Source organism: Rhinolophus hipposideros (assembly GCF_964194185.1).
Source record: "Rhinolophus hipposideros genome assembly, chromosome: 1".
In the NCBI taxonomy this organism is placed as follows: Eukaryota; Metazoa; Chordata; class Mammalia; order Chiroptera; family Rhinolophidae; genus Rhinolophus; species Rhinolophus hipposideros.
Genome location: NC_138047.1, coordinates 56,303,116 through 56,316,423, shown reverse-complemented (window position 1 = coordinate 56,316,423; position 13,308 = coordinate 56,303,116). Strand labels below are relative to the sequence as shown.

Sequence of the window (13,308 nt, the reverse complement as noted above, 5' to 3'; positions counted from 1 at the left end):
TCAGTAGCACGAATACAAACCGTGTCTTTCTGACTATTATTAGTTTGCTCACAGTCCTTTAAAGTTCAAGGGCATTTTTAAATGAGAATTTAATTTCAGAAGTGAACATTTGATTTGGCAAAAAGGATTTTCTTATAATTAAACTTTGTTAGCCCATATTCTGAGACCAGTAAGAGATCCAAAAACATACTAAGTATGGATATTCTATTAATAAAAATTGAACTTAGAGCCTTTTAATGACAATAAAACGAAAAGTTATTTTCATTTCATTTATACAGAAGAGCTTTGCTCAACATATTATGTGCAAAAGTTAACATTCTGATTTAAAATTTGAATTTTTATTTATTAAAATAAATTTCCTAAAAATCTGAAATATGAACTGTTAGTCTACTTCTAGTAAAATGCTTTGGTGTGATGGACTCCAGTGAAGAAGCTTCAGTGGCTACCATTTAATAGAATCTTGCCTGACGCATTTCACAATGATGATATTTTGAGTGTGTTTGTATGCCGTGTGTGCTTGTGCAGTTAGTTATGCACGTAATATTGCTTTAGAAAAAGTTACCTAATTTTCTCCTTTTTGTCTGTTTTTTTTTTCCTCCTACTTCTTAGCATCATTCACGGTTATGTGTTACAATGTGTTATGTGATAAATACGCCACGCGGCAGCTATATGGCTATTGCCCTTCCTGGGCATTAAACTGGGAATACAGGAAAAAGGGAATTATGGAAGAAATTGTTAACTGTGATGCAGATATCATTAGTCTTCAGGTAAAACTATAGAAATTGAATTGTCTTTAACTTAAAGGTGAACTTAAAAGTATAAGAAGGTCTTACTCTGAGAGATACCAAAAGAGGTTTAAAGCAAAATTCAAAAAAAGAAATTTTCTCTCTTAAAATAAGGACAGTTTTAATAAGCATGTAACAGTTCCACAATTAAACTAATTTACTATGGACAGCCATCTACTTACACACATTTAGTATTGTCTTATGTGAAAATTACCTCATGTATTATGTTAACAGTTCATTTCATGAACAAATTATTGGTATTACTGAGAGAAAACTGTGGAAAATTGTCTTGTAGGAATATAAATTTAACTTATAATGGAATCTGTAAAAATAAATTGCTTGCCCACTGTTTCTTAAGGATAAACATTTTAAACATTTAAAAATAATGTACTATAAATCATGCATTTTACCTTATTTTAAAAACCACCTCTGAAATTTAGATTATTCTGTTTTATAACACTTTATTACAATAAATTTAACTGACGAAACACCTTTCTGTTAAAATATCGCTTCTTTTTAACATTCAGCTAATGAATAGCCAAGAAGGTTAATAGGTAGTTTTTAGTATTTTTTTTCTTAACTTGCAAAGCACATTAAATGCTTGTAAAGGTGTTTTAAAATTTTAAGTGTTATAATTTCACACCTTCTCAGCATAGAGAAAGTTATTACTTAAAAAAAAATTTTTTTTGTAACACAGTTTGATAATTCTTTTTTATATTGTCCATAGTTTATATGACTTCCTAGGAAATAAATAAGAACTGAAAATCTTCAAAAGTTAAATTTTCTTCTCAGTGCTGAAAACTGACACAAAATGGGGGAAAGAGGTGGCGGACAAAATTAGGCTTGTTATAGTTAATTGTCCCCATTTTGATTTTGTCTTTAGTATTTGTGGTATTGGATTTAATATTTGTAGTAATAAGCCTCACACTCTTCTAAGTATAGTTTGAAGGATAAAAACATCATAATAAAAATATTTCATAAAATGTTCATTCTACAGAAGTTGAAAATTAAAAAAAAAGAGAGATGGAAGGAAAACACCTAATCTCATGTCCCAAAGATAGTTGCTATGTTAAAAGCATCTGAAGTATTTTTTGTATACACTTTTTTATTCACTTATTTGCAGATATATTTTCAAAATAAAGTTGAGATCACACTGTTGACATGTTTGTTTCTTATTCGTTGCACTTAATGTACTTTCTATACTATTAACAGAGACCACTGGATTCAGGTACCTACATATTACTTACAGTAGAATTTTTTGTTGATAGATCTTAAATTTCTCACTCTTGGGTGTCAGTCTTTTCCACCACAGTTGAGAAAGGTTAAAAAAAATTAATTACCTTTTTATATATAAAAGTTAGTATTCCCTACCACTTAATCTATAATATGACCCACTTTCTGTGTTTAATTACCAATGTGAGGAAGTGAAATATAGTGTATAGTGAAATGACCTCTAAATTGGGAATGAAAAGACTGGAACCCACTAGCTGTGTGTGAGCATGAGAAAGTCATGTAACATCTGCTTCTTTCAGGTTTAAAAAGCTGCCATTGTCAAATGGCTGCTGTTAGCGGTAAGGTGAGATAGTTGGGTACTATTTATTATATGAATTTTAACTTAGTCACATCTTACTCATAATGCTGAACCTTTTTGTATTTTAATCAGTTTCCCTCTGTCATGTCAATGATAACTTTTCTTTCATCTAGGAAGTGGAAACAGAGCAATACTTCACTCTCTTTCTGCCAGCATTGAAGGAGCGTGGATATGATGGATTTTTTTCTCCAAAGTCACGTGCCAAAATCATGTCTGAGCAGGAGAGAAAGCATGTGGACGGTTGTGCAATATTCTTCAAAACAGAAAAGTGAGTTAAGGAAACAAAGCATAATAGTGTAAATTTATTTCTTTAATTACCACCCATTTGAAATTATCTTTGGTTTAACCCTGTAAAATAAAATACACAAAAAGCTAGAAAGCGAGTGACATAAAAATTAAATTTTGGTAAATTCATATACTTGGGTATGGTGTTGTAATCATATTTCCAAATATATTTTCATGAAGTAAAATACTAGTTTTGGTGTAAAAAAAAGTAGTATCTTTTAAGAAAAAAAAAATTTGAGTTTCTTTCTCTGATTTTTTTTCATCAACCTTTTCATTTTCAGTTAACATTTCACATATTTATTTAATCATTTATTCACTAAATGTTTACTGAGTATTTGCTTTGTGACAAGTGTTGTGCAAGTCACAATAGATATAAAGATAGATAAGACATAGTTCCTAATCCTCTGAGAGCTCTAGTCTAGTAGAAAAAAGTATGCATATAAGAAAATCACAATATAATATGGTGTATGTAAGATAGAGATGTGCACTACGATAGATAAGGGTGGACAGAAGAGAAGCATAGCGCTTATGGAAGTGGGAGTCAAGTGATTGGTTGAGAAAGGAAAATGGAAAGCAGTCATTATCAGACATATAGAAAACATGACCTGTGTTTTTTTCAGGGCTGTTAATGTAGTTGATTATAACACAGTCAAAATGAAAATATTATTAATCTGCTTATTAAAATATATAAGTGATCTTATAGAGGCACTGTGCTTTAATATTCTTGAGTTTAAAATGGAAAACAGTATCTATTCAGTCTACTTACTTCAAAGGTAGTTAAAAGAATTAAATGAGGTAATGAATGGGTAGGTACTTTATAAACCATGAAGTGACCTGGAAATATTTTTATTATCATCATATTTTTCTGTTTCTGTAGTCCTTTGCAATTTTAGTGTTTTTCTTATTGGGTTTATTATGTTGTGTGCAATGGATTTAGAACCGCATTTCCTACTTGAGGGTGCAGAGCTGTAACGTGCTCAGAAGGTTCTCTCTTGAACACTGGCTGAGTGACTGTAATGTGAGGAAGTGAAATATAGTGTATAGTGAAATGACCTCTAAATTGGGTGTGAGCATGAGAAAGTCATGTAACATCTGGTTCTTTCAGATTTAAAAAGCTGCCATTGTCAAATGGCTGCTGTTAGCGGTAAGGTGAGGCAGAATGTAATAATGTGTGACACTCAAAGTCTGGATCCATGTTACTGCTATTGGATCCATGTTACTATTTAGGCAAAAAGAGTCGAGAAAGGGAAGAAACCCAATTGATGCATCTAAGTACTTCCTATGTATTCATCTCTTAACTAATTCACAGTGTTTTTAACAATTCAAGCATCAATTTTCAAATACTCACTTGTTTAAAGTTTCATTAGATAATAGTTATAATTGTTAGTTCAAAATCTTAACTACCTCTAGGGAATTTTCAAGGCATTTTCTCTCAAAACCATGAAGGGAATGATGAAAAATTTCTGTATTACCTTCCTTCATAAACAATGGCAAATGGAAAAAGAGCTTGATGTTAGATATCTCAATGTTATCAGTACTTTTTAAAAATATTATGGTGTTTCAAGGAAATTTGTGGATGAATATAGGTAACAAGATTCAAATTCAGGTCAATTTTGCAAATGAGGTAACCTTATAAGAGGTACAAGTAATACCGGAAGCTCAAATAAAAAGCCTTAAGACTCAGTTTAGTACAGTGGTTAAAAGCACTAACTGTGAAGCCAGACTACTCTCAGTGCCTCATTTTCCTCATCTATAAAAATGAGGAAATAGCTCTATTCCTACCTCTGAGGATTATTTTAAAAATTAAATAAGAACCCATATAAATAAAGGGCCTGACATGTAAATACTATGAAAGTAATAGCTATTGTTATTCTAAAATTCATAAAAAAAATCACCAACGCATTAGAACAATTTAGTATATTCTGACCTCAAATATTGCAGAGCTGTGTACTAATTATTAACTAAAACTAGAGTGTCTCTATTAAAAATTCACAGAAAAGACAGAAAAATAGGTGCAAATAAAGGAAAAGAAGTGGACCAAATATCTTTCAAACTCAATTCATTTACTTAAAATAACATGCCATGCAGGTAATATGCCCAAATCAATAAAAACGTTTAACTGGCTTTGTTATAATAGGTATTAAACAGGAAAATAGTCATACGCATGTATATGCTTATCCTTTAAGTAGATGATTTCCTATCTAATGTATCAAACCCAAATTATTATTCATGAGATTCAACCTCTATCACACTTCCACTTATTTCTTCTATTGGAAATTCCTTCAAATTTCCACTTCTAAATTTCCCCCTAAAGTGGAAGCCTTTAGGAGTACCAAATAGTTGTGGATGTTAATTGGCTAAAATTATCAATGCCATACTATTTGGAATTAAGCATTCCAAATAGTATACTACCCTACCTTTATTCTTTCTTCAGATTAGAGAGAGAATACTGTGCAAAGAAGAGACAGTTTTGAAGCCGTGTTCTCTTACGTAGTTGTATAATCTTGAAAGATCCCCTTTTGGGGTTTGTTTCCTCATTTGTATATATTTGTATATTACCTTGTAAGGTAATTACTTTTTATAGTTAACAAAATAACAAAGTCAAAAGATAGCTGTAGAAGGGACTTTCAATTCTCTGTACTCATTGTCCTAAAATCAGAGTACCAGATAATTCCTAATCTTCACTGATGACAGTTTTTTCTTCATTGAAAACGGTGCAGGGTAGGTAACAGTAAATGGAAACTGATATAACTACTATTTTAGCAAAATGCTGTAATAAAAATCTCTAATCCATTGTGATGAAAGAAAAGTATACTGCCTAGTAAAGGTGAGGACACAGATTAGCAACATTTAGAGTATTAGAATAAAGTAAAATACCCCTTGCATCCTACTCACTGGTTTAATTTACTCTTTGGGGATTCAGAAGGCACTTCAAGATTTGGCAGCACCTTTTGGTCATTATTATGAACACAATTTTTTGGGTAGATACATAGGGTGACTGAAAATGCAAGTTTCAGTTGGTAAAATGCCAGAAATCTGCTTTTGTTTTGTCACTTATCTCAGTAAGTACTGTCTTCAGTCGAAAGTATTTTATAAAATACATATATACATAATTGTGTGTGTGTGTGTGTGTGTGTGTGTGTGTGTGTGTGTGTGGAGAGACTGTTATTACAGATAAGTTTTTTTAGAGTCACAAATTGAAATTTCTTTTTACCATGTAGACTTAAAAGTTAGTAGAAATGGGATCTTGGATTCAGATACACAATTTGAAGAAATCCAAAATGGAGAAAAATGGAGATGAAAGTAGGCCTAGACACTAGACTTACTTGCTCTTCCTGAGGTTAGCCGTTCTGATCTGATCCAGCTTTGTTTCAAATCATTGAGAGAGGGAAAGATGAGAATAGCAGTTTCAGGACTGTGAAGAGGCAATCTCTTCCAGTAAGATTGGAAGGAGGTTGTCATGGTGCTTCCTCCTTGCTGTATTGCCTCTGCTTTCTAACTGCTTTCAGTCTCAGACATACGAGGTAAGGCCAAGTCCTTGCTTTTCCTTCCTATGTTATTTCAGGTAGTTTTGTGCTTGAGAAGAAGGCATTCAGAGGTATTAGTATCATCCCAAAATGACCTGTTGTGAAAAAGCCTGTCTCACTGGTTTCTCAGTTATTTCTTTTGTCATATGTAGTGGTTGCATTTAGAATTTGTCTACATGATTTAAAAAAAAAAAAAACAGATTATGATTTCTGGTTTCTAATGTTTACCATTAATTTAATCTAGAACATAAAATAATTGCTTTGTGCCACAGTATCGTTACCTCTTCAGTATGGTTAATAATAATTGCTCCACCTAACTTCAGAGGTTTCTTATGGGACGAAAATGATCAAGAAAGGGAAAGTGCTTTCAGTGGTTAAAAGAGTTGTACAAATGTAAATAAGATGGTGTAGATCCACTTTTCTTCCCCTTTTATCCACTCTCTGAGCTTATCTTTTGTAGTAAATTATTTTCTGGCTCTCCCATGATTACTTAAAGGGACCAAAGAACATATTTTATAGCATCTTATAGTACTGAATGTACAGTTAAAACTTCTCTTTGCTTTAGGTTTAAGAGTGCCATGATGTGATCCAGAAAGGGTCATAGTTAACTTTTGTGTGGTTATGCTCTCTTCTGGACTATGTACTACAATGTTCCTTTTGGCTCATAAATGAATTAGAGGAAATATTACTTGTCCTTTTAAAGCATACAATATTATATTATAGTTTCAGGTGTACAACCTAGTGATTCAACATTTATATAGCTTACGAGGTGATCACCACAATAAGTCTAGTAACCATCTGTCACTGTACATCATTATTACAGTATTATTGACTATATTATATTCCCTATGTTGTACATTACATATCTGTGACTTATTTTATAACTGAAGTTTGTACTTCTTAAGCCCGTTCTGTCCATCCCCCCATCCTACTTTCCTGGCAGCCATCAGTCTGTTCTCTGTATCTATTAGTTTCTGTTTTGTTTGTTTGTTCTGTTTTAGATTCTACATATAAGGGAAATTATATAGTATTGTTTTGCTTGCTCACAGTTGGTATTCACGGTCCTCTCTCTAGCATTAATTTAATCACGTCACAGCTCATAAAATTATTTCTAGATCACAAGTTAGTAAGAAATTGAGTTACTTCTCTGTTCTGTTTGAAGGGCTCTTTCGGCCATGTTCTTCCTGCATTTGAAACATACAACCTAATAATCTTTATCAAATCATATAAAAAGGGTGGAGTCTTTTTGTTTTTTGGTCATATAAATCTTCACTATATATAATTTTATACCCATTTGACCTTCTGTGAAATAAGATTTTTAAAAAGGTGAATATACAAAAGAATTCTTAGACTAAAATAAAATAACATCAGGAATAATGTTTGTAGCATTGTATACTAGCTACAGAGTAGGAATAATAAAAATGAATTGAAATAGAGAGGCAAGTTTGAGGTTTTGTATGTTACCAAGTCTTGATGGCTTGGATTGATGAGTTGAAAGTAACTAAGCTAGTATGTCTTATTCAAAAGAAACATCTAATAGAAGGAATGGAGGAAGAATTCTGTATGTCAAAATATCACCTGTGTGGAAATCTATAAGACAGAAAACAGAAGCAAAGTGGACTACATTTGGTTGTGTGTGAAAGGGGAAAGTAAAAAGTAGTTTTGTTAAGGTGATATACATAGAATATAGAAAATTATTTCTTACTATGTTATAAATGATTATAAATATATTAATAGTATAAAATAAACATAAAAACAAGAAAGTTGTAGGAGATTACAGCTACCTGCACTAGTGCTGGAAATCTCATTTTCTAAAAGCAGAGTACCTTAAAACTTCTTAAGATTCAAGAAATATATCTGTGTTCTATTTAATCCTCACTGGAAAGAAGGAACTTCTTTGGTTCCATAGTTCTCAGCTATCTCTTTGGTTCTTCAACTAATCATGTGCTGCCTAATAACATTCCAGTCAATGGTGGACCTATACGATGGTGGTCCCATAAGACTGCAATGGAGCTGAACAATTCCTATTGCTTAGTGATATCGTAGGTGTCATAAGGTAGTGAAGTGCATTGCTCACATGTTTGTGGTGATGCTGGGGTAAATAAACCTACTGAGCTGCCAGTCGTATAAAAGTGCAGCCATTCAATTATGTACAGTACATAATACCTGATAATGATAATAAATGATGTACTGCTTTATGTATTTCCTATACTGTACTTTTTATCAATATCTTAGAGTGTGCTTTTTGTACTTTTTAAAAAAAAGTTTTCTGTAAAACTATGCAGCAGCTTCATACATCTGGTGTTTACCATATTTCTTGATTGGACCATTTTGTCTTGTTCTTGATTTAATCTTGTGTCATTTTATGCAGTAACATGCTATACAGACTTATAGCCTAGGAGCAATAGGCTGTACCATCTCGGTTTGTGTAAGTACATTCTATGATGTTTGTGCAATGACAAAATTGCCTGCCTAAGCATTTTTCAGAATGTATTCCTGTCGGTAAGTGCCGCGTGACTTTATTGGTGAAGCTGAAATGATAAAACTTGAGAGTTTGACTCTGTCCCCTTTAGTATTCCTAAGCTCCAAGGAAAGGAGTGTTAGTTATAATAACATATGCACTCTGTTCAGGAAAACTGGTTTTATTTTTCTGAACTTTTTGAAACCAAAGACATTAACAAACGGATACTTCAAGAAGATTGGAAAGTTTCAAAAGTCTAAAGTTAGGGGAATACAATAATAAATTATACCAGTGAGGAAGAAACTTGGAGGAGTAGTAGGCAGCATCTAATAAATCAGATGATTTTTCAGGATTCATTTTAAAAGAATGTTTTTTGTTTTTTTTTTTTTTATGAAGAAAAGTGAGTAACCACGCATGCATTTTTAAAAACAATTTATGTACCTGTGATTTTTGCCAAGAAAATTTTTTAAAAAGCAAAGATTTGGTGAAAGTGGTAAGATAGCAAGGAGGATATTTTAAATAACTATACACTATAAAGAAGAAATGATAGACACATTATGGATTGTGTAATCACTAACTGATGATTGAGAAAAAAGCTGTACAACTTCTATTTCGCATTCATGATCTCTGTTGAGGAGAATTATCTTCAAAGTGGAACAGCTAAGTAAGACCAGATGAAGAGGAGATTGGCAAACCAAGAAGATGAGATTGGTAAACAAAGAGTCACTAAACCGCCTTAACTAGTTAGGTTTCCAGATCAAGATAAGTATATCCCATTGTAATAAAAGATCTTGCAAAAGTGTGATTAAAGAATTGGCATGGGTAATCTATTATGAATATTGCAGTATAGGAGAAGTTCTAGAATATTGGAGATGAATGAACAATCTCACTTTTCAGAAAGAATTTCCAAGAGTCAGTTTTCCTCACATTTGTAATGGGAATAGTAAGACTGCCTCTTACAATTTGGGTTCTCTAGAAAGAAGACTGAGTTTGTTTAGTGTTCAGGAGTTTAGTAGGGATCAACATCTATGGAAAGGAACAAGGAAGAAGCAGAATTGGGCATAGAGAGGAGAGTTGTGTTACAGGCCTGAAAGCCTAAGCTGACCCCACCTGTATAACTTTGGAACTGAAATGGCCTGTGAGAGTCAACCTAGGGGGACCAAAATCCCCAGACCTTTTTCTTTTGCTTTTGAGATGCTTTTTATAATTGGATGTGGGCCACTCTCAGAAGTACCTGACCTTGGATGAGGCAGCACTTTTCAACTGGAGCAATTCCTTAAGGATTGATGAGGAATCTGAGCAACATATCTCCATGTCCATCTTTTGCAAAAGGTTTTGCAAATTTTAGGACTAGTATGTATGAAGTACCTATCACAGGTCTTGATACAAAGTAGATTCTCAGTAATGGGCAGCTTTTATTATTTTTAATATTTGTTCTGTCTTATTGAGAATTTTTATTATTTCAAAGAAGACAGATTATACACATAAGATTTATAAAAGCCAAAAAGCTGGCAAGGATATTTAATCTTTTGGAAAAATAGAATGAAGTTTCACAGTGCTCTTAATATCTGAATGGATGAACTAATGAGAAGCTTATGAAATGATACTCAACAGAAATAAAGTCTGCTGCTCTTAGATTGTTAAAGGAAAAGGCAGAGGGAGGAATAAAATCATTTGAGAGTAGAGAAAAATATTTATATGCAAAAATGTTCATAGTGGCATTAATTATAATAGCTCAAATCAGAAGTAACTTAAATGCCCAACACAGAACAGTTAAATAAATTATGGTAAATCTGTATAGTGAACTGTAATACAATTATAAAAATTGATTTTGAAGAATATTTAATTTTATATGAAAAGGTCCCTGATAGAATGTTTATTAATAACCAAAATATAAATTTATAGAGTATTATCCTAATTGTATAAAAAAGTTTTGTGTGCGTATGCATGGAGAAAAGTTCGGTAGAATAAAATTATTGGCTTGTTAAATGAGAATGTTGGGTTGCCAGTGACTTTAAATTTTCTTTATATTTTTCCTTATTCCAACTATCTATAATAAACATATATAGCTTAATAAAATCATTTTTCCCACTCATTTGTTTTTAAGCATCTGCTAATGCAGGACGGAAGAGACCTGGCTTAAGAGCGAAAAAAGCCAAAAAGTTTTACATATGTTAATTCTTACTGATTTATTATTAATATGACTGCCCCCAACATGCAGTTTAAGTCTTTATTAACAAAAATACAGTCTAAAATGAAGAGGGAAATAGTTCATTTATGCCCAGTTCTAGGTACTGCACCTTTGGGAAAACTTGAGATGTTCAAATGAAGAATTGTCTTACACCATATTATATCATATAAGGAACTGACCTTTTTTTTTTGTTTTCCTAGAAAATACTTGGGAGGTATATTTAAAGTACAGTTGACCCCCGGACAACAGGAGTTTGAACTGCACGCGTCCACTTATACATGGATGTTTTTTCAATAAATGTACAGTATGTCCTTTGTATCCCTGGGTTTTGCATCCGTGGGTTCAACCAGTATTTTCAACAGTATTCAAATAGTATTTTTGATCTGTGGTTGGGGGAATCTGTGGATGCAGAAGGCCTACTGTATTCACTGTTCTGCACTATTTTACATAAGGGACTTTAGCATCCATGGATGTTGGTAACCATGTGGGTCCTGGAACCAATTCCCTGTGGATACTGAGAGACGTCTGAAATTTTGTGGAAGTCAAAAGTTATACATGGATTTTCAACTGCTGGGGATCAGTGCCCCTAACCTCCATGTTGTTCAGGGGTCAACTGTAGTGTCAAGTGGAAGAGAAATTAGATTCATTCTATACTCCTTTAAAGAAAAGATCTAGATCTAAGTTTAATGGAAGAAAGACACAGGAAAACAAATTTTACTTAAGGAAGATTGTTTCTAATAATTACATACCCACCCCTCACCCCAAATAATGGCCGGACTTTGGTAGAAGTAAAAGATTCCAATACTAAAAATATTACTATAATATTAAGCAGGATTTTCAGACTTTCCTACAGAACCCTGGATTCCTATAAATAAGCCTAAGAGTTCTGTTTTATTTATTTATTTATTTATTTTTAGAACTCTTTTTTTTTTAAATTGGGGAATATTGGGGAACAGTGTGTTTCTCCAGGGCCCATCAGCTCCAAGTCGTTGTCCTTCCATCTAGTTGTGGCGGGTGCAGCTGAGCTCCAAGTCCAGTCACCATTTTCAGTCTTTAGTTGCAGGGGGCACAGCCCACTATCGCATGCGGGAATTGAACCCGCAACTTTGTTGTTGAGAGCTCGCATTCTAACCACCTAAGCCATCTGGCCACCCCTCCAGGGGGCTCACTGGCAGCTCGTTGTGTTCAATCTAGTTGTGGAGGGTGCAGCTCCCATGTGGGAATCGAACCGGTAACCCTGTTGTTCAGAGCTCGCACTCTAATCAACTGAGCCATCCCGCCACCCTGAGTTCTGTAATTATAAAGTATTTCAAAAATTAAATGCAAATAGTTGAACTGTAACTTAAAAATAACGTGTTCACTCAAATTTTCAAATACCAAATTTTAACATTTTGGAAATCAATAACATTTCCCTAATGTACTGCTTAGTAGACTTGTTTTAATGCAGACCTCTGAATCAAGTTTTTGCCTGCTTGCTTGCTTTTTCTGAGTACAAGACTAGTTAATTATCACTTGTATCTGTGTGTCTATGTGAATCAGGATTTTTATTAATGCCATATAACCAAAACAAAATGCATTAAAAAATTGGATACTGAGTCTGATATAAGACTATAATTATCATCTCTACTTTCTGATTTCAAATTTTTATATTCATCAAAACCAATCCATTGTTTTTAGTGATTGATTTATTCAAGCATAATGCTGCTTTGATCTGTTTTATATATGGTAATATTACCAAAAATTATTTGAAAAAGGTATTCGACTTGAAGATATTTGAATAAGTCTGACATGGAGGTTTGTCAGTTCTACCAATAAAACATATTTTGAATCTGCTTACTTCTCTTGCCTTAGTCTAAGCCACCATCAACTGTCCTCCAAACAACCTCAAAAACTTTCTAATTGGTCTCACAATTACCACTCTAGCTCCTATAATCCATTCTCCACAAAGTAGCTGGAGTGATCTTAAAATATATAAATCAAATAGTACGTTTTTTCTTAGAACCTTGTCATTCCTCTTCCTCTCATCTCCAGTATCATTTCATGCTCTTTCACTTTTTTCTGACCTGTAAACATACAAATCTGTTTGGTGCCTCAGGGCCTTTCACTTCTTCCTATGTCTGGAATGTTCTTAATCCCATTCTTCACCCTGGTAACTCCTCATCCTTCCTGTTTCAGTTTAAAAGTCATTTCTTTAGAGTAGAAGGTGGAAATGATACTCCCTTTAATTACTCTGGGTTAGAAATAGTTACTTGAGCCAACTTTTATTTTTCTCAGCGTGCATCTGAGACATTCAGAATTAGAGCAGGGAGAATATATTGTCTCACCTACCACAGTGCCCTGTAAGATTTTAGTCAATATTTTTGCAGGGATGTATTCATGCTTCTGTTTCAAAGCTAGGAGGAAGGTTGGGGTGATGGGTGCAGCTGTTATAAGAAAAGATGTCTTCTCTCCACTTAACATCTAGTGAA

At 33.2% G+C, this 13,308-nt stretch overlaps 1 protein-coding gene across 4 annotated transcripts in view; it reads left to right on the top strand.

Annotated features, from left to right (window-relative positions):
* CNOT6L (CCR4-NOT transcription complex subunit 6 like) overlaps positions 1–13,308 on the top strand; it is a 95,442-nt gene that overhangs the window by 63,591 nt on the left and 18,543 nt on the right. For all 4 annotated transcript variants that reach the window (XM_081059690.1, XM_081059692.1, XM_081059691.1 and 1 more), the window contains 2 exons: positions 610–767; positions 2,490–2,644. In XM_081059690.1, coding sequence (XP_080915816.1) covers positions 610–767; positions 2,490–2,644 — 313 coding nt within the window. The remainder of the gene's footprint in view (positions 1–609; positions 768–2,489; positions 2,645–13,308) is intronic.